The sequence below is a fragment of the Colossoma macropomum genome, unplaced genomic scaffold (genome assembly GCF_904425465.1).
Source record: "Colossoma macropomum unplaced genomic scaffold, Colossoma_macropomum, whole genome shotgun sequence".
In the NCBI taxonomy this organism is placed as follows: Eukaryota; Metazoa; Chordata; class Actinopteri; order Characiformes; family Serrasalmidae; genus Colossoma; species Colossoma macropomum.
Window position 1 is genome coordinate 23,880,407 of NW_023494807.1, and position 27,576 is coordinate 23,907,982.

Here is a 27,576-nt window from a genome sequence, read left to right on the forward strand (position 1 = left end):
TGCGGCTGCTGGAGAAGAACACGGCACGCCTTCCTCACGGCGAGGGGGATGTTGTTGTGTTTTTTCCCCACCCGTATTAAGACAAGCCCCGCCTACTGTACGCTGGGATTGGCTGGTGTTACCTCGCCTCCTGTCGGTCAATGTAGCCCCTTGTGCTGGGATTGGCCAATCTTCTCAGAGGGGCCGGAAACAGGTGGGGTAAAAAAAAACGTTGAGGCGAATAGAAAGCTCACACAGACAGACAATAGTCTACTCACAGCTCACATTTAGGAAGGCCAATATGGCAGACCTCGATTAAATTGTGCCCTTAAGGCATTTAGAGCATAAAGTATGCCTTATTTGGGGGGATGAGCTCTATTGAGAAAAACGAGCAGCCCATGAACGAACATGATCAAAAACTAGGGCTTCTGTGGGCATGTGCATTATAGCCAGACTGGTTCTTCACGTATATAGAGCACATCTTACAAAACCGAACAATGGCAGTTTCCAAAATTAAACACAGTTTAATCTAAATAAGTTACTAGAAATACTACTCACATTTATTAAGGCGATTGTGGTACACTCTTCAAAACCTGTGGTTCTCTAAGGGTTCTTTAGTGAAGAAAATGGTTCTATATAGAACCATGAACACTCAAAGAACCCTTTGCATTATTAAAGCGTTCTTTGCATCATGAAAGTGTTCTTCAGATTGATGCAGAATGTGCTATAGATGGTTCTATGTAGAACCTGTAACAATACAAGAACCCTTTTTGGTGCTATATAGAACCCCTTTCAAAAAGGTTCTATATGGAACCATATAATACACATTCTCCAGTTCTCTATCTGAAGAACACTTTCATGATGCAAAGAACCCTTTATTCAAGCAAATGGCTCTTTGAGTGTTCATGGTTCCACGTGGAACCATTTTCAGATTGATAAAGAATGTTCTATAGATAGTTCTATACAGAACCTTTTAGAAAAGGGTTCTATATAGGACCAAAAAGTGTTCTTCTACTGTTACAATGTCAAGACTGAAATGATAGAAGAACATTTCATAACAACAGAATAACTGTTTTTGGTGCTATATAGAACACTTTTCAAAAAGGTTCTATATGGAACCATATAAAACACATTCTCTAGCAATCTGAAAACCTTCACGACACAAAGAGCCCTTTATTCAAGCAAAGGGCTCTTTGAGTGTTCATGGTTCTATGTGGAACCATTTTCAGATTAATAAAGAATGTGCTATAGATGGTTCTATTCAGAACATTTTTGAAAAGTGTTCTATATAGCACCAAAAACAGTTATTCTGTTGTTATGATTTTAAGCCTGTAACAGTAGAAGATCCCTTTTTGGTGATATATATAACCCTTTTCAAAAAGGTTCTATATGGAACCATATGAAACACAGTAATCTCCAGTAATCTGAAGAACACTTTCACGATGCAAAGAAGCCTTTAATCATGCAAAGGGTGCTTTGAGTGTTCATGGTTCTATATAGAACCATTTTCTTTACTAAAGAACCCTTGAAGAACCATCTTTTTAAGTGTGTGCATACAGCGCTGGAGTCTCAGGGGAAGGCTGTCTGATTCTGTTCTAGAAAGAGACTCAAACTTGCTGGCTTAACCAAAGTCAAGAGACTTGTTAAAAGGACTTATCAGTTGTATATGATGTTTGTGTGAATGCTGTGTATTTGTAAATTGGATGGTTGGGTTACAATTAATACACATTAGAAGCTCATAAATGAGACTGGTTCATTACGGCTTTACAGTTGTCTCCCTCTGTCCTTATATAAAATATAGTAGGCATTACAGCCCATCACCTCTCACTTTTGTGGGAAAAGTGCCAGGAGAAGTTGTAATTATTATAATTATATCTAGCTTAATATCTATTTCAAAAGCTCTATTTCAAAATATCAAAAACCAGGGAAAGTTGGTTTTCCATCTGTAACAACTTAATAAGCAAATGATAAGAGAACAGACTTTTTTCTGTTTATTTAAGATGAAAATATAATCTTTTTAGTCTTGTACATTTGGAACAATGGGAAACATCACAAACATTAACAGGTACAGATTTTTGTTAAGGCTTCAAAACCTGAAACGTATCACAGATGAAACCCGATTTCAAAACGCAGCCCTGCAAAAACAGATTATAAAGCTATAAAGTATTACTTTAGGCCCATGTTCCATAGTTTTCCATTAGGCCTCTTTTTGTCTTTGCACTGTATTAAAATAAAGCTATTGCATTTTGGTAAATCCCATATATCAACATGACATTTGGTTTCGTAGTTTAATATCTACACAAACGCCTCACATCACGCACACAACGCACACACACAGGAGTTTTAGACTGGATAATCTGAGAGTGCTGTGGCTCTATATTAAAGCGAATGACCAACCAACACTACTAACACAATGCATGTCTTTATAGGCCACTCGCAGAAGACTGACACCTGATTTCATTAGGTTAATTAAAAGCCCATTAACAAAAGGGTACATTTTCGTGTGGAGGGAGAGTGCCCACTGGACAGAAGTCTCTCTGGACTTAAAGAGAAAATGTAATTAAACCAGATGAAGGATATCAGCTATTGTGAAAAAAGCATATAAATGGTTCCAAGCAGATGCTGCTGTTTGCTCCTGATCTAAGAACAGCTCTGCAGTGTCTCTAAATGACAGCACACTGCACTTAGATATCACTGCTGTTGGACCAAAACCTCATAATTTGAAAATACCTACTGAACTTTATATTGCGTGTAAATTTCAACATGAAAGGACCAAACAAAAGCCCAAAACTGCTTGGAAAAATGTCTGGTTCCATTGACTTACATTAAAAGTAAAGTATGTTTTTTCCTTCTCCTGTAAAGTTATCATTTGGGAAATACAAGGTTTCGGTCCAACAGCATCGATATGCAGAGTCGGTCCTAGATCAGCAAAAAAGACCTCCATGCTCTGCATAAAAATGCATTCTTTCGTAGCAACTGCTGCTATTTTGGACAAGCTTTAGAAAACCTTGGACAAAATACTACCTAATGAGAAACTATAGTGCATAAACTTGTCAAAATAAATTTTAAAACAGAATGAAGTAACAAGTAGCACTAGTGAGTCAGGAAAAAATACACTAAAATGTGGCGTGCTGCTGGGATTCGCCCTGTAAGGCCTGAAGTAAAAAGTCAGAGGTGTCAGGTCAGATTTCACAAGCTTTTCAGACCATGATATATGTTTTTACAAATTAACATCACACACACAGCCTCAAAAAGAAGGTCCAGCTCCATTTTTAGGTCTCAGATGCAAAATCAACATTATACTGATAAAGATATGATAGTAGACATCCTCAGAAGTCACGTTCCTCAAGATTTGATTGAATTCTCTTTGAATACTCTTTCAATGCACTCACAATAATCAGATTCATCTGCTTGGGGAAGGGGTCTGAAGCACAACCGACGTGCTTCTGCATATTGAGTGCAGTTACACATTTCCACCAGAGAGGTCTCTAAATCTCCAGATATTACATAGGGCAGCTTTAATTTCAAATGATATTGATTTTGTATGCTTGTAGAAAGTCACACTGTTTTATTCTGTTGTGTAACCGGAGCAATGCACAAATTTGTAGCTTTGTTTATCTACAATAACACAATCCAGTTGAGTCATGTAGCATTTTAAACCAGAAACGTAAAGTTATGTAAAGACTCTAAACAAAGATTTTCTCATCTAATTTTGCTGCACTAAGCTGAACGTTAAGCAAAGCTTGTCCAACTTCACAACAGTTAACACAGAAGAACGCATGGGGAGAGCATGGACGAGTCAATTCCACCCAGAGCTGAAAAAATAGCCCCTGATTTAAGTCCAGTTCCTCTTTGGCTGGCTGAATAAGCCAGTGAGGTTTCATCTGCTATCATGCAGAACCAATTTCACAGACTACGTGTCCAAAAATTTCCACCCCTTCTAATTGGCGAAATTCAGCCACTTTAAGGTGCACCATTACTGACACAGACATTCTGCACACACCTTGTTTAATCTCCAAAGAAAAGTACAGTCACTAGAATGGGAACTCTGGGTATAAGGCCCCTAGTATTGAGCTGTGGAGCAGTGGAACTGCATTCTTGGGAGTGATGGAGCATACAATGACTTTGGTATGAGTTGGAGTGGTGTCTGTGCTATTGTGGCTGAATGCAATCAAATCTTCAAAGCAATGTTCCAACATCTGGTGCAAAGGGGGACAAGCACCCCATTAACACCCTTAATTTCAGAAGAAATGGTGAATGAGCAGGTGTCTACAAACTTTTGGACACATAGTGTAGCGCAGCTTCAGTCAATTCATCATATTTATCAAGACATTTGTGACTTAGAAACCATGAAAAGTCTCAGGAACTGCAGGTGAAAAAACCCTACAAAATCATACACAACAGTGGAGTGACAGACTCAGCTCTGCTTTTTAACACAGTGTGCCAAGACAACATACAGACACTGAAAACAAAAAAAAACAAAACATGTAAACACTGTTAGGACCAGCAAGTTGTTCTTTCACACAAATTTAAGTTATATATTTGTGCTTTTCTGAATAGAAAGAGATTTTTATTCATAATTTCACTATTAACTCTTACATGAGAAGGGAAGCAGTTTTAGCCTAAACTAGGAGGAAGAAATGGGGAGTGGATAGTGTTCTGTAGAGACACATACCATGAAAAAAGACAAGTTTGACAAGTAGTGTATGTGTGTGAGAGAGAGAGAGGACGAGAGAGAAAGGGGAATTCTACCAAATTTTCCAAATTTACTGCATAATTCAGTGGTTGAGGTGTAAACAAAGTCATTCAGAGTGGTTTGATGCGACAGGGTTCAACTGTAGAGAACCTTACTGATTTCTTTACAGTGGTGGTGATAGGAAACAGGGGTTACAATGTCTTCAACACAAATGCAGCCACTGTATTCACTATCCAACACAACTAGTGAACCTACATGGTCTTCTGATGTTTTATGTAATGTTCCTTATGATAAAATAGTACTAAATCTAAAAAAAAAAAAAAAGATTTCTTTGGGGACTAAATGCCTTTTAGGCTAAAAGCTTATCTCAAAATCATCACAAAACAATGTCTCAGGTATCAGACAGCGCATTCATGACCATTTCACGTAATGACTTTCTGTGAGGGAGCTTTTAGAGGCATTAAACTCTTCAGACGTCTGGTTCCCATCACCACTACTGTGAACAATTCCGACCACAGCGCATTTCCCATTAAAGCACTCGGAATGACTTTGTTTATATATTAACCACTGAATTATGCAGAACTTTTAAAACATTGGTAGAATTCCCCTTTAAAAAGAGGATCATAATAAAACTGACAAAAGCTCAGTTTCCCTTTATGGAACTGTTACATCCCTGCAGACACATGATATCAGATAATGGAGGTATATAATAACCTTCTCACTTACTGCCTCCCTCTCCCTTCTCTCTCTCTCTCTCCTTTTAGCATGAGGCCCTTTGTAGAGAGGTAGAGTGCAACTCTGAGCTCTTATCCTCACCAAGATGTAAATGACCTATCCATGCCCCGCCCACAAATGCTTTCTTTTGTAGCAACTTGTGGTCTCTATTTTTTTTGTCAGGTAATCAAAATAATGCTAGCATGTTGTTGTCATTTCCAATCTGCCTAGTTTTGATTCGCAGCAACATGGTTCAGCTTGGTGGTGTAGCATTTTAAACATGATGTAGTGACTCTAATGGCATTTTTCCATGAGGCAGTATGGTAGAGTATGGCTATAAATCCATGCTCACATATTTTGTCATAATTTCCACTGCCAAGTGAACCATACTGTACACATGCTGAGCTTCCCTTCTTGCCATGGTACTAAGTGTAAACACGCTGGAATGTTTGGCCGGAGCTAGAAATGGTGAAAAACACTGACTGTTTAAGGTGACCACCATTAAAAAACAAACAAACAAACAAAAAAAAAATAGTTAGCTAGATTAGCTATCTGTAAATCAGAGCTTGAAGCTCCTCAATTGTTGCTACTGTTCTTTGTGTTCACTGTTTACTGCTAGATTCTCATGAGAAATCATGTGATCACACAAGCTAACAAGAACTCTGCCTACAAAGATAGTCAGGGTACAATCAGTTCTGGGTTTGGGTTTACTGTACTGTACTGCGCAGTGGAAAAACAGCATTAACACTGTGGTGGTCCAGTTTGAACAGTTTAGGTGTTTTGACAAATAGATATAGATAGAATTTCTCATTAGCTCGAATCTGTTTTTTGCTAAACTTCTGTAAAGCTTGGCCAACCTTGCAACAGTTGCTATGCGAGTATGCTTTAGTAGGCATAGCATGGACAGGTCAACTAATTACTACTTATCATTTATTAATTTCTAATGTTATTTATGTTGTATACACATAAAAGGCCACAGATCAGACTGGATGCAGTTAGTTTTCGACACCGTTTGTCAATTTCACCATTCTACCTCAGGCTCTTACTACCCGTTGACCGCTGCACGATGTAAACAAAGATTAAAGGTTGAGTCCCAACTTATTTGTTAAAGCCGAATCAAGCTGACCATTTAAAAGGAATCAGCTAATCTAGCTAAAATGAATGGTCAAGCATTGACAAGCAGGGTTTGCCAGTAACAGAAGTAAAAACAAATACAGGGATGTCTGTGCAATACCAAAAACAAAATCAAAAGCAAAACCCAACCTGGTGCAGACATAAGCAGAGGTCAAGTGGGAGAGAAGGCTAATAACGATCTGACCTTCACGCTCCAGGCAATACATCTAGCATGTTCAAAACAACTGTGTAACACTCTTATCAAAGAGCAAATAGCACTGATCAATTCAGACTCATCAGGATCGGTATCGGTTTCATAGCGAAATGCCTAATCTGAATATGCTGTGATATATCAAGGCATGGCCACTAGGAGCCATGTGTATTTGCAAAAGCTGAGGTCCATTCAGATAAGCAGTAAAGAAAACCCCCTACTTCATGCAGCGATGAAGGTGGGAGATGGCCTGAATTAGCAGGAAAACATAATGATTATAAATGTAAAGAATATCCCCATATCTAACATATTTCAGAAAAAAATAAATGATTTGATGAAAAAACAATATAAATCTTTGAACACCTTACTCAATGAGTTACTCAGTGAAGAGGAAATGGCAAGAGTTCAGGATTTGGTAGTGTGCTTAGAGAGAGTAACCCTCAACTGCCAAAAAAACAAAAAAAGCAGTGTTCTTAGTTGAGGGTTGTGTTAGAAACTGTAAAATTGCACAGAACGAGACAAACTGTAGTGTCTCATGGCCTGTTATACTGTTTTGAAATCCCTGTCATCTGTTTTTCCCTATTTTTGACTTTGTTTCCTCCATCTTGTCTCCAATGCACCTCTTTCTCTCTCCACGTCCCTCATTCCGCTCACCCCTGAGTTCAGCGGGGCAGGGGCACGATCACCTCCACGTAGTTGCAGGGGAAGAAGCCTTGCTGGCCGCGGATCATCCCCTCGTACCAATTCTCATCGATCTGACTGGTCAGCGTGATGATGTCGCCCTCATTGAAGCCCAGCTCACCCTCATTCTCAGGCTCAAAGTCATACAGAGCCTTGCAGCATGGCTGGTCCGTCGCTATGGATACCAGTGCAGAGACAGAGAAAAAAAAGTTTCTATTACTAGCTATCAGTGGCAAATGAATTGTTGTTCTATTTTATTTTCTTGGCAGAGTTGTAATGAATGTAAGTTTGTACAGGCCACTAATAGATAGACAATGATAGACAATGTACGTAAGGAACTGTATGGTGGTGAATGTACTGCACGAGTGCATGAGAGACTCACACTGCCGTTTCTGACGTAGAGATGGTCGGTTGGGCAGGGAAGGAGCTGTAAAGATCAAAGAAAAAACATATATTATGTGTGATATATAACATATATTATCTGTTTTAAACAATGAAACGTGTAGCGTTTATAAAAGCACAAAATCAGCACAATTTTGTTGGTCCTGATGCCGTAGGTCAGAGGTTAATCCTGTTTTTTATCTAAAAAATGTCCAGTCAAAACAGCCATTAAGTACAAGTTATTCATTTTCATCATCAGGAAAGATATCAAATTTTTCAGTGGTGTGTCCACCCTTTGTCTTTATTGCAGCTTCTGTTATTTTCAGGAGACTGGCTTTCAGTTTTCCACAGAAATCTGTTCAGTCTTAGAAGTTGGTTGTATTTTTTGCTTTTCACGACCCCAAACACATTCAGTGATGTTGAGGTCTCGGCACTCCATTGTTCCAAAAAACACTAGCAGCTTCTTTACTTGATTTGCAGATTTTTTTTGTCTTTTTCCTTTTCTCAGTGAGGCTTTTTGACAGCTACATCCTTTCAGACCCATAGTGTTCAGTTGTCTTTACAGTGGAAGGATGGACAGAAACACCTTTGGATTTTTTCAGATCTGAAGCAAGACTGGACCTTGATTGTTTCCTCTCTCTTAAAGGTGAAAGCTTTAAGTACTGTGTATCTGAGAGGGGCAGTTTTGGGGGTCTACCAGCTCTTGCACGGTTGTTAGGAGTCCCATTTTCTCTGTATCTTTTGATCATTTTTAAACTATGAGTTTTGGAAACTAACCTCCTAAAAATACCTCCTGAAAAATGAATAACTTAATGGCTGTATAAACTGGAATTTGAATAAATGTAGAATGGTCTCTGACACAGTACTGCATATGTGTAAAGCTAATAAAGGCATAAGTAGTGCTCATTATCACTTTCACGTGAACAGGAATAAAGGTGTAGCCAGGTGGCTGAGCTGTACTTGTGCTATACTGGTGCAAGCGTGTGGGTGAAGCTCACCTGAAGAAGAGTAAGCTGGGGGAATGTTAGTTGGGCTGTAGCCGCCGTTGGAGGGTTCAGTGTCAGAGTAGTCAAAGCTGGGCACCGGCTTGGGCATTCGTTTCCGACGTGGCTGAGCCTGAGCATTGTTCAATCTGCGACAAACGCATATACACAACCATGAGGGATCAAGTTACTGCTACTTTATTGCCACATCAGCCACAAGGGTGTGAGATTAGGGCCCAACCCATATACCAGTTGGCAGATAATATAAGAAAACACTGACGACTCACAGTTTAACTGATATCTGCAAAAATATTATATAATATAATATTATAAAATATAAATATAATAATTTCAGCCAGTGTTACCTAGAGATGGACTGATCAGTGGTTTTGGGACCGATACTGACTGCTGATCACCTTTCAGCACGATCAGCAAAACAAATACATCCATCCCTTCAGCATTCCTTCAGAAGCTCCAACCCAAAAATTCATGGATGCGCATTGCCAAGGCAAACCACACTTTAGATCTTCATGGCCATAAAACCCTTCGCAAACGTTGTATGGGCAAAACACAGTGCAAACTGTCATTACAATTGCTACTGTGAAGCTAACCAGTTGGGATTAGCCATCACAAACATGGCCTATGGCTTTTGGCCCCTGCCAAAGCCGTAGGCCATGAAGCTAGTGTAGCTTAGCTTAGTGAAGCTAAGATTAGCACTTGGATGCTAACAGAAACTAATCCTCGAAGCTTTGACAACAAACCGTGTTTAAAACCTGCAGTTCACACAGTGAGTTAAAAGGAAAATGGCAGCCAAATATGTAATCTACTTCAGGAAAAATGTCACTGATCAGCTCTCAGTATCGTCTGAAGCACAGAAAGATTGGCTGATCGCATATTTGGGCCGAAAATCGGCCAAGACCAATCAATCAATCAACCTTTATTTAACTCGGAGTACATCATCAATGTAGCCGAGCCAATACAGAGCTCAGGGATTGAGAAGTTAAATAGTAAAGACATAGCAAATGCTAAAAAGTAATAATAATCATAGTAATAAATAAATAAATAAAAATCAATAAACTATTAACTTTACATCAATATAGTAACTTACTAAATGAGAAAAAATTAGGATAAATAAAAAGTATAATTAATAAAAATAAATAAAGAAATAAAAGATGTAAAACATACATAGCCGATCAATCCTTCTGTGTCTAATGTTGTCAGTTATCGGCCTCTTAAAGCTGCACTATGTAGATTTTTTGTTAAATTTATCTACAATGAAGATATGATATATGGTGACAACAGTAGATATTCTTTTGGATACTCTTTTAATACACCTATTTAAGACAGTTCTTCAGATGTGCGCTCACACAGGCTCAATAAACACATGGACCAAAATATATTTAAATTTTCATATATGGAAATTAATTTCACACACAGAGTCATGTTGTCCACTCATACATGCAAAAGAGGAACGATCTAAAGAAAAATAGGTGAAAATAAAAAAAGGGGAGCGAAATCCTGTACCTGTCTTTCATTCTCTCAGAAAGTTCCTCCAGCACCTGCACTGCCTGACTGTGATACTGCAGCTGAGACTCCACCAGAGCAGTCAGCTGGCTCACCTGTTCCACCTACAAACACACATGCGTCACAGAGTGTGAGAACACACAAAATTAGGACTGGGCATCATTCAGATACTTTGACTTCAATACTGACTCCTAAATAAAAAAAAATGACATTTGACATTTTTCTAAAATAAGTTAACACACCCTCTATAGACAACACATTTCTGCACATTTTAATGCACAATTACTGTTTATTTACAGAACTTGACAAATTTGTTTTAAAAAAAACAACGTAAAATTTGTCCAGTTCAAAAGTTATGGCACATTTTATATTTTATTGTTTTTTCAATATGAAAAAACAAAAATTGTGCACTGAAATCTGCTGAAAAATGCCATACTTAAGTTCCCTGTAGAGGATGTGCTTTATATATCTATATATATTTTTTCATATATATAGTACCAAAAAATTTATTTTATTTATATGTAGAGAAATAATTTGCGATCAAAAGTAATAAATCACATTGTAAAATGCAGCAATACTTGGCATATCATACATCACTAAATAGTACAACACAATCAGACTGTGGCCCAAGTAACATTATAATGTCATATTGTGGGGTGTGTAGCGATTTCCACCTTTACTTATCAGCCAATCACCAGTCTAGATTTTAGAACAAGCATATTTATTAGTCCACCCCTACTAACAGGGTACTGAAATTTGCTATTTAACAACTGATTTTTAATACTCTGTGGTACTGCAGTAGTTCAGTTGGTACCATAAGAGTAGTGAATTTCCATAACCAGCCCTCTAAGAGACAGAGATAGGGTAAAACTGTAGGCTGTTTGGTTACACTGAGCTACATTACTTACATCCCTGCAAAAGTGCTCAAACAAACTCTCTATCCTCGTACTACCTTAGTAAAATTTCCATGCTTCATAACCAAACATATCTGTCAGCCCACTCCCCACCCCTCGCACTGCTGGTGTCTCTACAGTGAGCTGGCAGCAATTCATTCCAGACAGATTACACTCTGCTTGAGAGAGCAGCTAATACACAGCTCCAGAAAGAGCCAGAGGGGCAGCAGACACACACATACACACACACACACCACTGCTCATTACATAACACGATCTTGTGCCCAAACCCAGCTGTTTCCACTGAGAGTCATTTAGCTTCTATTAATACACACCTGGGTATAAGCACATCCACATCCCCAGGTGTATAACTCACATTAAAGAAGTAATACTTCTAGGATCTGTTTTGTAATAAATTTAAAAAAATGAAATAAATAAATGAATAATAATAATAATGATTCCAGGTCAAGTCAGAGATGCCTGGGGATCCTGGGCCTGGTTGATAAAACAACAAATACGGAAATGTCAATAATCAAGTAATCAAGAATTATCAAATAATAAACTAATAATCAACAATTATTAAAATTAGTATTTGTTTTACCACTAATAATAAGCATTTGAGGTATTTTCAATGTTTTCAATGCTTCGAAGCTCAATCCAGTAACAGACGCAAAACACTAATCTTTCAACAACTGCTACTTCAGTACACTAGGTGGCGATGTGCACCTATTACTTGCTAGACAGGCAGGAAAAGAAGTTCTCACTCACAACTAAGGCTGTTCGATTCCAGAAATCCTAAGAATAGGAATAAGAAATGAGTCCCTTTCACATATGCATCTTTACGCAGCAATTTAAAGAGCCCATATCTTATATCTTTTCTCTTTTTATGATTTTTATGCTATATGTGTATATATATATGTGTATAAAAAGTAGTCCGGGATGAAACAGTCCTTCACATAACTTTAATGTGAATAGGCAGAGCTAAACTGCTGCAGGCTATATGTAAATGCATCGGTTTTGGTGACGTCACATAAACAGAGACCCAAATTGACCTGTTTCTGCAGGTTAGATTCCACATATAGACTGTGAGACTGGAGTGTGGAATGTAAGTGAAAAACATCAACGGAGTGCATTTTGTACACTATTCTAGGATAAAGTTTACATTTTACTTTGTTTTCCACTTACTCCTAAATAAAACAGCTAATCTATTTACTCTGAAGAAAGTAGAAACAAACAAAATGTAAACTTTGCACTAGAATAATGTATAAAATGCACTCTAGTTCCTGAACCTGACTCTGCTCCTGAAAAGAGTTGAGATGTTTGGGAATCAGGAGTCTACTCCTGCAACCTTCCTCTTTCCCAAACACCTCGAGTCTTTTTAGGATGGAGTCCCAGCCCTGCTCACAACAGCACAAACTGGATAGTTACACAATTCACACAGTTAGCTATTTACAGTGTTTACAGTTAAAACAAGGAAAAAATGTGGAAGTGGGTTGGTTTTGTGAAATCTGAGGTAAAAGAGAATAACCAGAATGAGCCTTTTCTTTACTTCAGATAATTACTGATAATTACTTATTTAGAAAAAAAGATTTTTGGCTATATCGTCTAACTTGCAGATCACACTGCAGACTTATCTGATGTTTCAGAATAAGAATGCTGATGTAGATGATTTTTTGCCTTTCATGTTCTGATGGAGAAGGACAGATGACACGGACAGCTGAACCTAGACCAGCACTCTCACTCAGACATGCTGAATACATACTCTAATTTCTTACTGCATTAAATAATCTCACCCAGATGATCCAAACAGAAAAGTCCAAAACACTGAAATATATTTCAAGAGTATATATGTTTCTATCCACATTCCCTCCAGACTTGCTTTTCTTCTAGAGTGTCTGAGGCATATGTTAATGACAGGCAGATGGCGGGGCTGTTATCTAATTGGCTTGGAATGAGAACGTCCCCTGATATTGTCTCAATTCCCTTGTGAGAACTCTTACAGTATGGTATGAGACCGAGGAAATTCAGCAGATGTGACAGGATATGTAACATTTTCAGCAGCAGATATGCTGTATTTGGTTGTGCAGACCAGAAAACCAGGCCTATAGTACCAATGCAATACAATACAAATACAATACTATATATTTGGCTTTTTGGGGTCTGGTAAGTCAGAAAAGACAAAATGCAGCATCAGTGGCATATTTAAAAATGCTGCCAAAATCTGTTTTTTTTTGTTTTTTTTGAGAAAAAGATGAGAAAGTGATTTTAATTAACATTTCACATACCGCTTCACTAAATCCAATTAAATAGAATTATGCTCTCATTGTAATCAGACATGCCACTGTTCAGTGTTTATAATTACTAACACTATCCACTAAATGCTAAGAAAAGCATATTTTGTGACATAAATTATCACAATATGATAAAATATAGTCAAATTGCCCAGCCCTAACTGACAGTACTTAAAGAACACCCATCGAATGCATACTTTGTTACAAAGCAAGCAAAACTGTTTAATTTTATTCAATGCCAGTGTGTGAAATGCTGAATGAAAATCATTGTATTCATAGAGTACATTTGAGGTAAGGGGGGAAACTGGGTAAATTTTTCAACTTTAACTCTTACCCAGAGCACTCAAAAGGATGCATACTTGACAATTTTAGTAGTACTTTTTTACTATGATGCTTTTAAAGTTAAGTCAAAGGTTTACAGTTTTTAAAGTTTACTTACATATGAGCCTACAATATGTTTACAAATCATGGTTTTGATTAAATCATCTGCAACTTTTAATTACCCCTATCTTTTCATTGTCCATTTGGAAGAAAACAAAAAATAAATTAAAAAAAATGAATGAAAACAAACAAATGAAAGAGAAAAAAATCCAAATATGGGCACTTTAGCTGAAAGTTACTTTCACATGAAGAATGGATAATTATAACTGGTTAGTCCTGTTAATCCTGCTTCTCATATCAGCTGATAGCCAATAAAGTGTAACAAGATAAGCTGAAGGAAACATTCATTTGATGCCCTCAAGCCGCAACCAACAACTGGGGCTATGTAATGGAGCTGGATGGCGGATGCACAGAGGAATATGCCAGTGCCATCCCTCGGAAGTTGCCTTTCTGGGTAACTTCCTTCGATGCCCATAAAGCCTACGCCAGGGCCTGCTACTGGCCATACTCACATCAGTTTCTAAAAGGTTGTGCATGCTGATCTCTGCTGCTTCTTTAGACTCATGGAATTTCTCCAGACTTATGCGGAGCTCCTCATCCGGAATCTTCCCCTGACGTTTCTTCTTGTAGTCATAATCCAGCCGGCGGCCCTCTAGCTTCTTTAGCTGGTGCTGTGAGGTCAGAGAGAGCGGGAGAGAGAGAGAGAGGCAGAACGATGATTCATTACTCTATTTTTAGATTATCATGAGGTGTCTGTAAATGTCAGGAAACAAAAAATAATTTATGAGCTCTGTAGTATCCACTAGAGATCCACAATCCAATGTTGGTGCAACACATACTTTATCAAAAAGGATGTGATATCATGACAATACTAAACTGTGTGTACTGTCAATAGTCAAGAGTTACAGTGACTTCAAATCCATCTCGGTTTTTATCTCCCTCCTCCTAAATCCTATAATGGTTGTACCTGGATGTCTCTGAGATCCTTGTCTACGATGGTCTGGAAAGGGTCGATGAAATTCTGCTTTACGTCAATATCCAGAGAGTCCTTAACTTCAGCAAGTCTCTTCATAGACTCTCCCATCTCAACAAGAGCGCCACCTACAAACCAGAGGACACGTGAACCCTCACAGTGAAATTAAGACAGCCCTGAATATATACTACATCTAAAAGTCTACAGGCACCCCTTCTATTTAGTGAATTCATACCCTTCAAGGTGCACCCATTACTGACACACCTTGTATAATCTCCACAGAAAAGCATCACCAATAGAATGGGATGGAGCAGCCACACATGAGCCTAAAGTCACCATGCTCACTGCTAAGTGTTGGCTAGAGAGTTATAAGGGCCCCCAGCATTGGGCTGTGGAGTAGAGGAACTGCATATTTTGGATGTCCATCCAAGACCTTTAGGATGAGCTGGAGTGGCGGCTGTAATACAGAACTAATCATCCAACATCAATGCCTGACCTCACTAATTCTCCTGTGGCTGAATTCAATCAAATCCTCACAGATATGTTCCAAAATCTAGTGTAAAACCTTTCCAGAGGAGCAGAGGCTGTTACTGCAACTTGTTCTTGTGTCTTCTAAGAAAAGCCCTGACGTCTTTTTTAGGACAACAGCAGAAACTACAAAAAATGTCTAGAAAATTACACATAAATAAATAAACATTTCTCTTCTAATTTATATCATAATGCAAAAATGCCAATACTGTGAAATGTGTGTTACTTGTGTGTTGTTACACCTCAATACAGAAACCAATTTCATTTCAATTTCAAGTCAGATACAGCTCTGGCATTTTTCCAACACATATCAGAAAAATGCTAAAGTATTTGACACATAACCTGAATATTCTTTCAGCTTTATATTTAATGTAGTTCTTTACATAATCCTTTTATCTCTTTGACCCTTCTGCTCTTACTGTAATTTCTCTCATTATCCTACCAGAGTTAATGCCCTTATGGAAACTCAAACCCACACAAACAAAAACGTAAACAAATACATGCAAACATACAATTTTCCTCTCTTACCAAAGTTAGCGTTCCCTCCAACAGACTCACACACTCTCACTAGTTCCTCTCTTTCACCAGACAGACAAATACACACACTGCCTACTTCCTTATATTCCCACTGTTCCTCTATTACATGCTCTTACTGACACATATACACATATATACACACACACACACACACACACACACACACAGTCTGTCCTACCGAAGTTGGTGTCCTCTCCCATGTCGCGGCCATATCTGACCATGCACTCCCCCAACACCCCCTCTGCCTGTGGGTAGCCAGTGCTCTTGACCTGCCCTCGAATCTTAGACATGGTGTTCAGCATGGACAGCTTGGCCCTAGACGCTGCCAAACAGGACCAAACAAGATCAGTCTGACTGGGTTCAAAGCAGGGCTGTACTATATGGAAAAAATACTGTACTGTGATTATATTGTGACGGCAATGTATTAAAAACAGTGAAGCACTAATGATACATGGTTACACACTGTTCTTTATAGTTTAGACCAAACTTATTTACTTTTGTTAAATTACACAAATAGTTTGATTCATCAAAACACCAAAAAGAACACTTTTGATATCAGTACTGCATCAGCATTGCCTGCCAGGTCAAGGTCAATATCACAGTAACAATTAACAAATGATGCACTCTAGTTTAAAGATAGATAGATACATAGATAGATAGATAGATAGTAGATAGATAGATAGTCGAGCTGATGGATGGATGGATGGATGGCTGGATGGACAAACTAAAAGATTAGATAGATAGATAGATAGATAGATAGATAGATAGATAGATAGTCAAGCTGATGGATGGATGGATGGATGGATGGATGGATAGATAGATAGATAGATGGATAGATAGATGAATAGATAGATACTTTATTGATCCCGAAGGAAATTTAGCAGCCAGTAGCAGTCAGACAACACAGGACAGTAATAGTAATAAGGGTGTAAACAATATAACAGGAAGAATAAATATAAAAAATCCTATCTACAGGCATATATACAAATAGAAAAATACGCCAATCTGGAATAAGATCTATAACCTGACATGAAATTGAAAGTGGCAGTGCATTGATGACTGTACCAGGAGGCACTGGTAACAGCATATAATGATAATACTGAATAAATATGTGCAGATATGTACAGGTAACGGCATATAATGACAATACTGAATAAATATGTGCAGATGTTGGTACCAAAATAAAATGTCTAGGTGTGGAGTGTCCACCATAAGCCTGAAAGCCTGAATCAAAGGCAGTCTTGCTTTGTGAGCTTTTTTTTATGTGAGCTTCCTGTGTAGAGTTTACCTGGGTTGGGCTGCAGGTACTCGGTGGTCCTGGCCAGCACATCCACAATGGCCTTACTAGTGATATCAGCTTTCTGTTAAACACACAGCGCAGGGAGAGAGGTGTGCACATGTAAGGTTACTTAAGTCCCGTTCAAATGATAACCAAATTAAACATTGCCAATACAGCTACAGCTTTTCACTACTGAGCAACAAAGGAGGCCTTTGTGATACTGAAAGAAATCTCACCGAGAAACAACAAGCTTCTCAATTTCACAGCTTTTGGAGGGGCACATAAAAGGCAAGGGGACTACAATATGTATAGACAGATGAGACTGCATGCTGCTTATGTTTGTGGGTATTACAAATGCAGTATCTTTTGCTGGAAAAGTTTCTAATTTGCTCCTTACCCGCTCCAGATCCTTGAAGTCTTCATCCAGTTTAGTGCCCTCTGCTCCTCCTACCTTCTCACTCACCATCTGCAGAAACATGCAAATTAAGTTTAGGATGAAGCTGTGTTAACACGTGGGTTGACATTTAAACTAGTGCATCAAATGTTCAGTGCTTTTTCAATACTATAACACAGAAAACAAATAAATTCTCTAATTTTAAACACTTTAAATTCTTCATTTACATAATCTAACACTACTTGGCCATATCCTGCCAATAGGTGAATTAAACCGTGCACGCCACATTGATAGGATGGGCAGTTTTGTTCAGTAACATATGTGACTGTAGTGTTGGAAACAAATCAACATAAGGTATCACTTATTTTGTTATTTATCTGATAAATCTGAAGAGCCCATATCATGAAAAAACACATTCTGAATTAATTGTTTTTGCATTATCAAATGTCACATATCATGCTCACAGGAGATGTAAACATATGAACAGTAAAAAATAACACAAGATGACCCAAATACTACGCAAAGCATTTCCATCATTATATCAGTATGTTTCCCCCGTTGTTATTGTATTTGTGTTGTATTATTGTGACCAAGAAAAAACTTATATTTTCACTAATTTCTGAAAAGATAAATACACTTATAAATTTAACTTGACCTACTTTCCTGTATTCTGCATCATTTTCAAGTGCACACTGGTATACCTTTAATTATACTTGAATCAGTAGCAGGCATAATACTGGGCCCGCCTACAGACGGAGTCAGATGGAGCACTCTCCTAAACACCAGCTCTATTGTAGCACAGCACTGCCAGCTAGACTACTCAGTTTTTCAATTTGTTTTTCAATATATATGAATGATTCATCGATCAGCCATAGTGGGGCAGCACAGTGGGTAGCGCTGTCACCTCACAACAAGAAGGATGTATGTATATGTCTGTGTGTCTGCCCTGTGATGGACTGGCGACGTTCCCAGGGTGTTTCATGCCTTCTGCCCAATGAGTGCTGGAATTGGCTCTAGCACCCCTGTGACCCAGGAAGATAAGCAGCTTAGAAAGTGTGTGTATGTGTGTTCAACCTTATACCCATGCCTAACACAAAGAGCTCAGCTCCTAGAAGGCTGCAACAGTGCATATTTTACCATTTACTGACAGCATTAACATACCCAAATCAGCCTACGGCCAAAGAAAATCAGGGACAATTCTGAGTGTTGTTATGGCCCTCTGTATCTGAGTACTTCATCTGCCTAATAAACGTTTTTATTAAATCTGAAAAACAGACTATAAAATGTTTTATTATCTATACTGACAGTGCGGTCACCTAATATGTGCGCACATACAAGAAGACTAATGCAACACTGAGATAAAGGCCACTTCAAAAGACTTTGATGTGATAAATGCCTTCTAGAATCACAGCCTATGTATATAACATAAAAAGAATCATGAAGAACAAAAGAAGGGAGAAGGAAGGGAAGAGCAGAGAACAGAGATAAGCAGAGTAGATAACAAGCAAAGGCTTGAGAAGAGAAAAACAGAGCAGAGACAAGAAAGGTAAGAAAAGACAAGAAGCAGAGCAGAGCAGAGAAGAGAAGAGCAGAGCAGAGCAGAGCAGAGAAGAGAAGAGAAGAGAAGAGAAGAGAAGAGAAGAGAAGAGAATCTTAACTAGTTTCTTATATGCCTGGGGGCTTACAGTGAAGCTGCATTCATGGAATGCCAAGCTAAATAGATCAGTTGTCTTATTTGGCGCGCACACACACACACACATGCGCGCGCGTGCACACACACACACACGGGCACACACAGGCACACACAAGCACACACACGCGCGCGCGCGTGCACACACACACACACGGGCACACACAGGCACACACAAGCACACACAAGCGCGCGCGCGCACACACAGGCACACACAAGCACACACATGCGCGCGCACACACACACTCAAAACTCATAAGGCTTTAAATGTCATGCTTGTCATATCAGGTGCTTTTACAGAAGACGTAGGCCAGGCGTTGGCAGGGTAACAGCCTCTGCCATGTCATTCCTCTGACTCACGTTGGGACGTGGCCACAGTGCGCCTGGTTTACTGCCGCATTTAAAAACCTGTTACTCAAACATTGAGACAGTACTACAGCGCAGTATCCATGTTTGCATTTCAGCTGTTTTGCTGTGGGCCGCCATGGAAAAATACAGCCACTCTGTGTGTGTTTATGCTTTGTTCTTGCGCAATGCCAAGATCCAAAGCTGTCAGACAGGATTCCAGCTGTGTTCCATTACATCCCCATACCTGTCCACCAGAGGGGTTACGCCACAAAACTGGATCTCTGCATTAGACCTCAAGAATGTGAATACCTGCTAAACAGATATGCATGCAAAATGACCTTGCAGCTTTTATTTCATTTCAGACTGACACAAAAGGATCAGTCACGTACTCCATGGCAACACCTCTGAACATTACAAGCAAAGCATGTGTAAGCAAGTTTGGCTTTTGCTGATTTGGACCTAGCTTTATACACTGAGGAAAAAAAAAACTGATTTAAAGGGCCCATATCCAACATTTGTTTGTATTTATTTTTATCACAAGGAGTCCTTGGGTGCGACTTGTGTGAGATTCTATACTTATACTTAATTTAGGGTTAAATGACCATTTTCCAACCTCTCTTTAGAATTAAACAGGCTGTGCCATTGAAGGGCCCAAATCACAGAAAACTAATTTTTCCTCTTTTTTAAATTTTTGTTCAATACAGTTTGTAAACACTGTTAAGGTTTCAATATGTACTGTTGACTCCTCTGTCCACACAGTCCATATAGAGAAATTCGGCGTGTTTTAAATTCAATGGTTCGGTGATGACATGAAAAACCAAATAATTTACATATATTTTCCTATTCAGCCTACAGAAGTTTATATTCAAACATACGAACGTCATATATAATGACGTACTTATTTGTACTCCTTTAAAGGGCAGAATGTTTAGGTGCTAAAATATCACCATTTTAATAATTGTATTGAATTTGTAAACCTTATAGAAACAAATGTACTATTTCTCTGTTTATGTATGCAGATACATACATGCATAGTACATCTGTATGGGCTCACAATTTGCATGTCGGTCCCTATAGGCTGATACTTGTAAATTACCTCTGTGATTGGGTGCCTTGTATTGTGCCTTATTTCAAAAGCAGTTCGGGCTGAAACATTGACTTTCAACTTCAGCATGAATGGGCAGGGCTAAACTGCTGTAGGCTGAACAAGCAGATGAACAATCACACGCAAAAGTTTAAACACCCTTGGTAAAATTGCATGTTTTATTCTTTTTCAAAGTGAAAATTTAAATACTTAAATATTACATTTTTTAACATATTGGGAAAAAAATTAACGCTGATACTGATATATGACTGATATATGTAAATGTCCTCTGTCCTGATTGGTTGCCCTATATTGTGCCTCATTTAAAATGCAGTCTGACCTGAAACACTGTTTAGAACGTCAGTAGGAATTGCCACAGCTAAACTGTTGTAGGTTAAATGTTTGTAAATGGGCCATTGTTGCAGCTTAGTTTTCATATATGGACTTTATAAACTTTAAACTGTCGACACAGTGCATATCTGAAAAATATTTGGTTGTTCATGATGTGGGCCTTTTAATTCACTTGATTTCCACATTAATATCAATTTACAAACTTTTGGCAGTAATTGTGATGTAATGTATTTCATTTATGTGTTGTACTTTGTGAAGACATCACAAATCATTATCTAGAAACAAGTTGTTGCCAAATCATTTCCAGATAAACCTAGGCTAAATTAAAATTGTGTTATAACTGGGACTGTCGAGATTCAAACCTACAGTCAGTCTGAATTTTATACCAGTGTACTTCGCCATTCTTTCATTTATTACTAATACTAGAATAAAAAAATCAATGATTGTTACAGGTCTCAAGTAGGGCTGAACAATATAAATATATATGTCTTAATATGGTAGGCCACAATACAATGCAATATGCTTCTCTGAATATATTGTGGATATTGTCAGTACTTGTAGAACTCTCATCAACTGCATATTTCATTACAAAAAGAGCAAAATTAGTCCTGTTTAACTAGATTTAGTGCCAAAAATTGAATACAATTGAATACAAATCATTGTGTTCACAGTTTTTGAGAGTATTTTCTGAAATATAGCACCACTGTTCTTTTTTCTCTGTTCCAAATTATCAGATGTCTGAAAAAATAAATATGCTGACGTATTTGTGTATCATAAAAATTTCTTAAAGTATTGCAATATTTTTTTTATATATTATATATATATATATTCTCAAGTTAACGTTCTCTCCCTCAAATGGCCTAAATAATGAGTAGGAGGCAAGCGAACAGTAGACGAACTTCATGTACAAGGCTATGTACCAGATATGTACAATGCTGATGCAATGGAAAAACTGCATTACACAAGAAATCCCAGAAGCAGACTAAAACTATGCCGTCAGCCAAATTACACTTTTCTAAATGATTATTTTCTCACATGCTCTACAGAAAGTAGACTTAACATATTATAATCATACCACCTAATGCCGGGTGATATGCCATCTATACCAATTATGCTGGCACAATGTGATATTAATTTTTTTCGTTTTAGCAATTTTTTAAGCAGCGTATTTGACCGATAATGAGTATTATATCCATCATATAACACACATTGAACACAGTCTCCTCAAGAGTTTTTTGTTAATTCTATATTGTAATCGACAGGGAACAATTTAAATATGGCTTTTTCTGCATTTTACTGCAAAATTTCTGCTTATTTGCTGAGTTTTTTTCAATATGTTAAACATCAAAACATAAAATATAAAATGTGCCATAACTTTTGTTTTATTTTTTCCAATATGCTAAATGCAGCAAATAAACAGTAACAGTGCATTAAAATGTGCAGAAGTGTGATCTCTGCTGAGGATGTGTTAACCTATTTTCACTTAGAAAATCAACAAAACATGTTATTTTAACTAAGCGTGCCTAAACTTTCGCTTTGGCATACGACTGTACATGCTGAGCTTCTAGACGATCATCCAGTGATTAGAAGAGAAAAGCTGGTACATGTTATCAGCAAAGCTCTGGGCACACCTACAGGGTGGACCCCTTCTGTTAAAGACATCACTCTTAGAACTAGTGATTAGTGCTCAAGACTCATGAAGGACAGACTCTGCACTGTAATATACAGGATAATACAGCACACCACACGTTCACTATCACACTCTGAACAAGGCCAAAGAGAAGTCTGTCTATTCTAGTACCAGTACTTAGGAAGCATGGGTTCATGCCCAGCACATCCATATAGGCCTAGAACAAAAAAATGTACCAAATTATTCCATCATCTCTAAGGATCTTGATGGTCGAGTGCTTCACTTTATCTGTGAATGTGCTTTTGTAACTGCAGCAACTGGCTAAAGAATGCAACAGACGTTGCTCAGGCCGACCCCAACCATGCCACCACCTGTTGTAAAAACCTGTGAACTAAGGCATTAATCTTAAATGGTTCCCTGCTCCCCATCTAGTGCACTATGTAGATCATATTTAAAAGCTTCCTCACCCAAATAATACATTATATGTCCAAAAGAAAGCCATTCAGGACTACAGGGTGCCATGACTCTCCATTTAACATGTATGGCACTACTGTGTGTGGAAGCCATGATATCATGACTTACACAGTGCACTACATAAGAACAAGAGACTCATTTGAGATTAAGTCATTGACTGTCCTGTCGTAGCTTAGCAAAGAAAACATGGACACCTCTTGACAAGCTTTCAGAACACTGTGATATGCCGCAATATTGCATGTGGTAAAAATGAATCTGATATCCATAACCCAAGAAGGAAATTTTCCCCAAACGCAAAACTAAAGACACAGAGTGTGGATTCATGGATCACATGAATCAAAAATAACATAGGACACATCTGCTCCAAGGTTAGTCACTAAGGCCCAATCCCATTTCTTATTCATTACCCTATCGCTTGGTTTCGAGTGTCACCTTTCACTGAGTAACAAGGGGTAGTTGTTGAAATCTTCCTCTACGAAATGGGACAACCCTCAAACACAGCTTCATTAACAGGCTACTAACAGTGCTCTGTAGGTGACCCTGGCCAGTCTGCAGTGACAGCAGAGGAGGGTAAAGTTCAGCAACCTCACTGCTGGGCTTTAGTTACATTTAGGGAATCATATGCCCTTAAAAAGGGGGGGTGGTACACTTATTTATCACCCACCCCTAATTCTTCTGTGATATGAAGCTGAAGTCAGATATTCACTAGCTTCTTGTTCAAATTTAGCTAGCTAGCTACCAAGACATCAACATATTAGTAGTGATTTTTATGCTTGTCATGAAGAAAAGGACCATAATACATTGAAAAGACACTAAACTAAAATAATACAAATGTTTATCATAATCTTTTAACAGAGAAAATATTTACATTTGTGGGCTTCTTTGGTCGCTCGCACAGCCATTTTGCCGGTTTTCTAATTTTCTTATAATACTCTATTTGGCGTGTGCCTCTAAAAAACAGCCATGGGCTAAGTGGTAGGGGTAAGGAGTAAAAAACAGGACTGGGCCTAAGACTGGCACAGTGAAGTCTTCCTTTGTTAACTCACTGGATTTAGTGCCATGTAGCTAAAACAAATAATGACATTAAATTAGCATGAAGCCATGTTAATTCTTGTAGTCTAACAGGCAATACTGTTGCAGCATTTTGTAATTGGATGACCTATTTTCAACTAACTACTAACCACTACTACTAACTAACTCCTAAAAAATTCTCTGCTGTTACCATCACGATGAGAAGAGTCATGAATTAAACTCATGATGTGAGCTTTAGAATAAAATGGAGAATGCTGACAGTCTAATCACTGTTTACTAGTTGGCCCTTAGCAAAAAGGCTTCTATATCATACTGAAAAGGTTTTTTTGACTCTTTAAACAACAGTGGGACCCTTTTTGGTGCTAAAAAGAACAATTTTTAAACATGTTTTCAAAGGAACCATATACAAGTGGCTTTCCATTATAGAGAAAAAACAACTTGACCATACAGATTTGTAAGCTTTAGCGCAGGAGTCTCAAAAATCCTGCTGGAGTAATGTTTCCATTTTTCTGTGTCTAAATACTGAAATCTGATGGGTAGGTTTGCTTCTCCCACCAAGCAATGTGGCTGGTAACCGAACATAAGCTATATAAAATCAGCTCAAGCTGATTCTTATGGTGTTAAAAGTAAAAATAAAGCACAGCTACAAAAGGAACCATTTAAAAAAAAATCTGCACACTGAGTGAGCAAGACTGTAATTTAGCTATAATTGATTTAACTATTATTCTAATTTAGACCCATAGTTAAATCTGTCTGTGGATTTATTCATGAGGTAGCAGTAGACATAACAAACCCTATTGTCTATTATACACTGACTTAACCACTTCACTCGCAATAACTTCACCCGTATCCCACATAATACTATGGTTAAATATGAGTTTACTTGTTTTATTTGAACACTAAAATATTTATTAAACATGTTAATGTGTTGTTAAGTATTCATGCATTATATATATATACTACTACTATTACTCTTACTACTACGACTACTACTACTACTACTAATAATAATAATAATATATTTGTTTATTTTTAATATTAGTATTATTAGTAGTAGAAGCAGTAGGAGCAGTAGTGGTTTGTCATGACAGACAAAGTGCTAATAAACATTAAGATTAATGTAAAACTAATGTACATGTTTTGTAGTAAAAATTCCTACTTGGGGGGGAAATAAGGAATATTTTTTCTCATATTTAACTTTACAATATTGGGTCAAATGTAAGATGAAAAACGTTGTGTAGATAAAATTCATACTGAAAAAAAACTTTTTCCCGGCATTTTTTCAACTAGCAAAAATACAAGCATACTACCGGGCTAGTGGCCACCAGGTAATTCGAGTTTGAGACCTCTGTTTTAGTGTCTATCTTTAAATCCTTAAGGAGCTATTATGGTGTTCTGAGGTAACAGTGTAATGTATTGCTCCAAAATTAGACTTTAAAAGGGTTGAGTCACCTAGCCCTGACACTGAAACCTCCATGGCTGACAGGGAAAGGTAAGAGAGGCTCATCTGGCTAAAATATGTTGTGGCAATGGTATTAAAATACTGTGTTTGCCCCTAAACACCTGGTTATTAGAGTGATTACACAAGACCATGAGCCTGCCCTGCATGGATTCTTTAACTTCTTTAATATAATGTAATGTAACTGTGACACTGAATTTCACTACTAACTAGGATAACCTTATGTCCCTCAGGTGCGCTACACTCCGGGCTCACTACATTGTGTTTCTTTACATGACTTCGGTAATCAGCAGTGTCTAAATGCCAGGCCTGTCATATTTGCCATATTTCTGAAGGTAATGACTTTATTTGGGGTTACACCGGGTCACTGAGGTCCATAATCATTTTTAGGCTGCTGTTCTGCAGTTTTTACAGTTATTCTGTTTTAGTGTCTGTTTGCTGTGATTTGATTTTTTTTTCTGTTTTTTCTCTTGTTTAAAGGGGATTTCCACCAATTTTTCAAACATTCTGCCTAAATAAACATTTAAGATGTAAACAAAGTAATTCAGAGTGGTTTGATGTGAAATACTCTGTTCTAGAGAGACTTGCCAAGTCAGAACTCCTCACAGCAGTGGTGATAGTAACCAGACAGTCTAAGCGGTTTAATTTCTCTAAAAGCTCCCGTACAGAAAGCCATTAGATGAATTGCTAACAAATAAATTGACCGAGACTCTGTTTTACAATAGTTATAGAAGGTTTTGGACTAATACTTAGTGGTAAAATAAATTCATGGCAGAAGGGTCCAAGCAGGGCGTTTTGAGGCAAAATATTCCCAGAAGAAAGTGTTTTAAGATTTACTACTATTTTACCATCATTGACATTACACATAAAAACTCAGAAGACTTGTAAGTTCTCTGGTGGTTTGGACAGTAAAAAGGCTATATTTGTGTTGTAGACATCACAACCTCCGGTTCCTATCACAACCACTGTGAAGACACCTGAGTTCTCTTGAAACCACCATTTCAAAGGAAACCACCATGAATGACTTTGTTTATATCTTAATGGCTGAAATGTGTAGAATTTTTTTGAAAACCTGGTGGAACTCCCCTTTATAGTATGCAGCTGTAATTGTGGTGGGTACTCAGTACAATGGCATGTGCCTGAGGACAGTATATTAAACATGACCCAATGACGTGGCAGTAAAAATGACCTGCAAACAACTTAAAGTAAACAACAGAGATTAACTATTCTACTTATATGAAACAAGGCAAGGTAGGTTAGCAACTGCACACAAAGCAGTAAACAGTGCTGGTATCCAAAACTAAGTGGGGGTGGTGGGGGGGTATAATGATGGCATGTCTGCTAAATGCTACTAACAACTTGTTACTTAAGCATTGCAGATTACAGCACATTACAGTGTTACAGGAAACAGACTCTAATTCCGAACAGCCTACAGTTGGTCAGCTATGTACATTTCGAGCACTGTAACCTAACTCGACGTTAAATCTTTCAACTTAAGGGGGAATCTGAGTTTGGGTTCTTGTATGATTTTTTCCGTTCCACCTTAAATTGTGCAGCAGTAACAGTAACACTATGGCGTTCTGTGAGGCGCCAGAATGGAAGTGCTGCACCATTTAAGGTGGAACGGAAAAATCAAATACAAATCCAACAGCAGCCTCGTTCTGAGGGAAGAGACGTTTCTCACATGAAGCGAGACGGGTTAAAAACGAAAACTAGAACATAAGCAGGTACATGACAGGCTAAATAACAAGCACTTTTCACAGTTACTTTATCCTTTGGGACTCTCCAGAGCCGCAAACTAGCAAAAGTTGACGTTAACTCACATTTGTTTACCCCAGGAATGAATCTGAGTCGTCTGACTCCGACTGAACCGAAACGGCCAGTTAGAAAAGGAAAATGACTCACCTGACTAGCTTTATAAAACTGTTTCTTCAAGCCAGCGACAGACAT

General features: G+C 38.0%; 1 protein-coding gene across 1 annotated transcript; it reads right to left on the minus strand.

The window, feature by feature from the left end:
• Nucleotides 1-1,947: 1,947 nt before the first annotated feature.
• Nucleotides 1,948-27,576, minus strand: sh3gl1a (SH3-domain GRB2-like 1a). The gene is made up of 10 exons (XM_036555955.1): nt 27,532-27,576; nt 17,562-17,630; nt 17,174-17,246; nt 16,064-16,207; nt 14,815-14,948; nt 14,360-14,518; nt 10,283-10,386; nt 8,774-8,907; nt 7,777-7,821; nt 1,948-7,569 (listed from the first exon to the last, which is right to left on the minus strand). The coding sequence occupies exons 1-10, from the start codon at nt 27,574-27,576 to the stop codon at nt 7,376-7,378; spliced, it is 1,101 nt and encodes a 366-aa protein (XP_036411848.1). The 3' UTR covers nt 1,948-7,375.

Excerpts from the sequence above, each read along its gene's own strand:
- sh3gl1a (XM_036555955.1), bottom strand. The coding sequence starts at position 27,576 with ATGTCTGTCGCTGGCTTGAAGAAACAGTTTTATAAAGCTAGTCAG. Across the intron at positions 17,631-27,531 it reads AGTTTTATAAAGCTAGTCAG|ATGGTGAGTGAGAAGGTAGG; the intron begins GTGAGTCATTTT and ends ATGTTTCTGCAG. Across the intron at positions 10,387-14,359 it reads ACAACCTTTTAGAAACTGAT|GTGGAACAGGTGAGCCAGCT; the intron begins GTGAGTATGGCC and ends GTGTGTTTGTAG.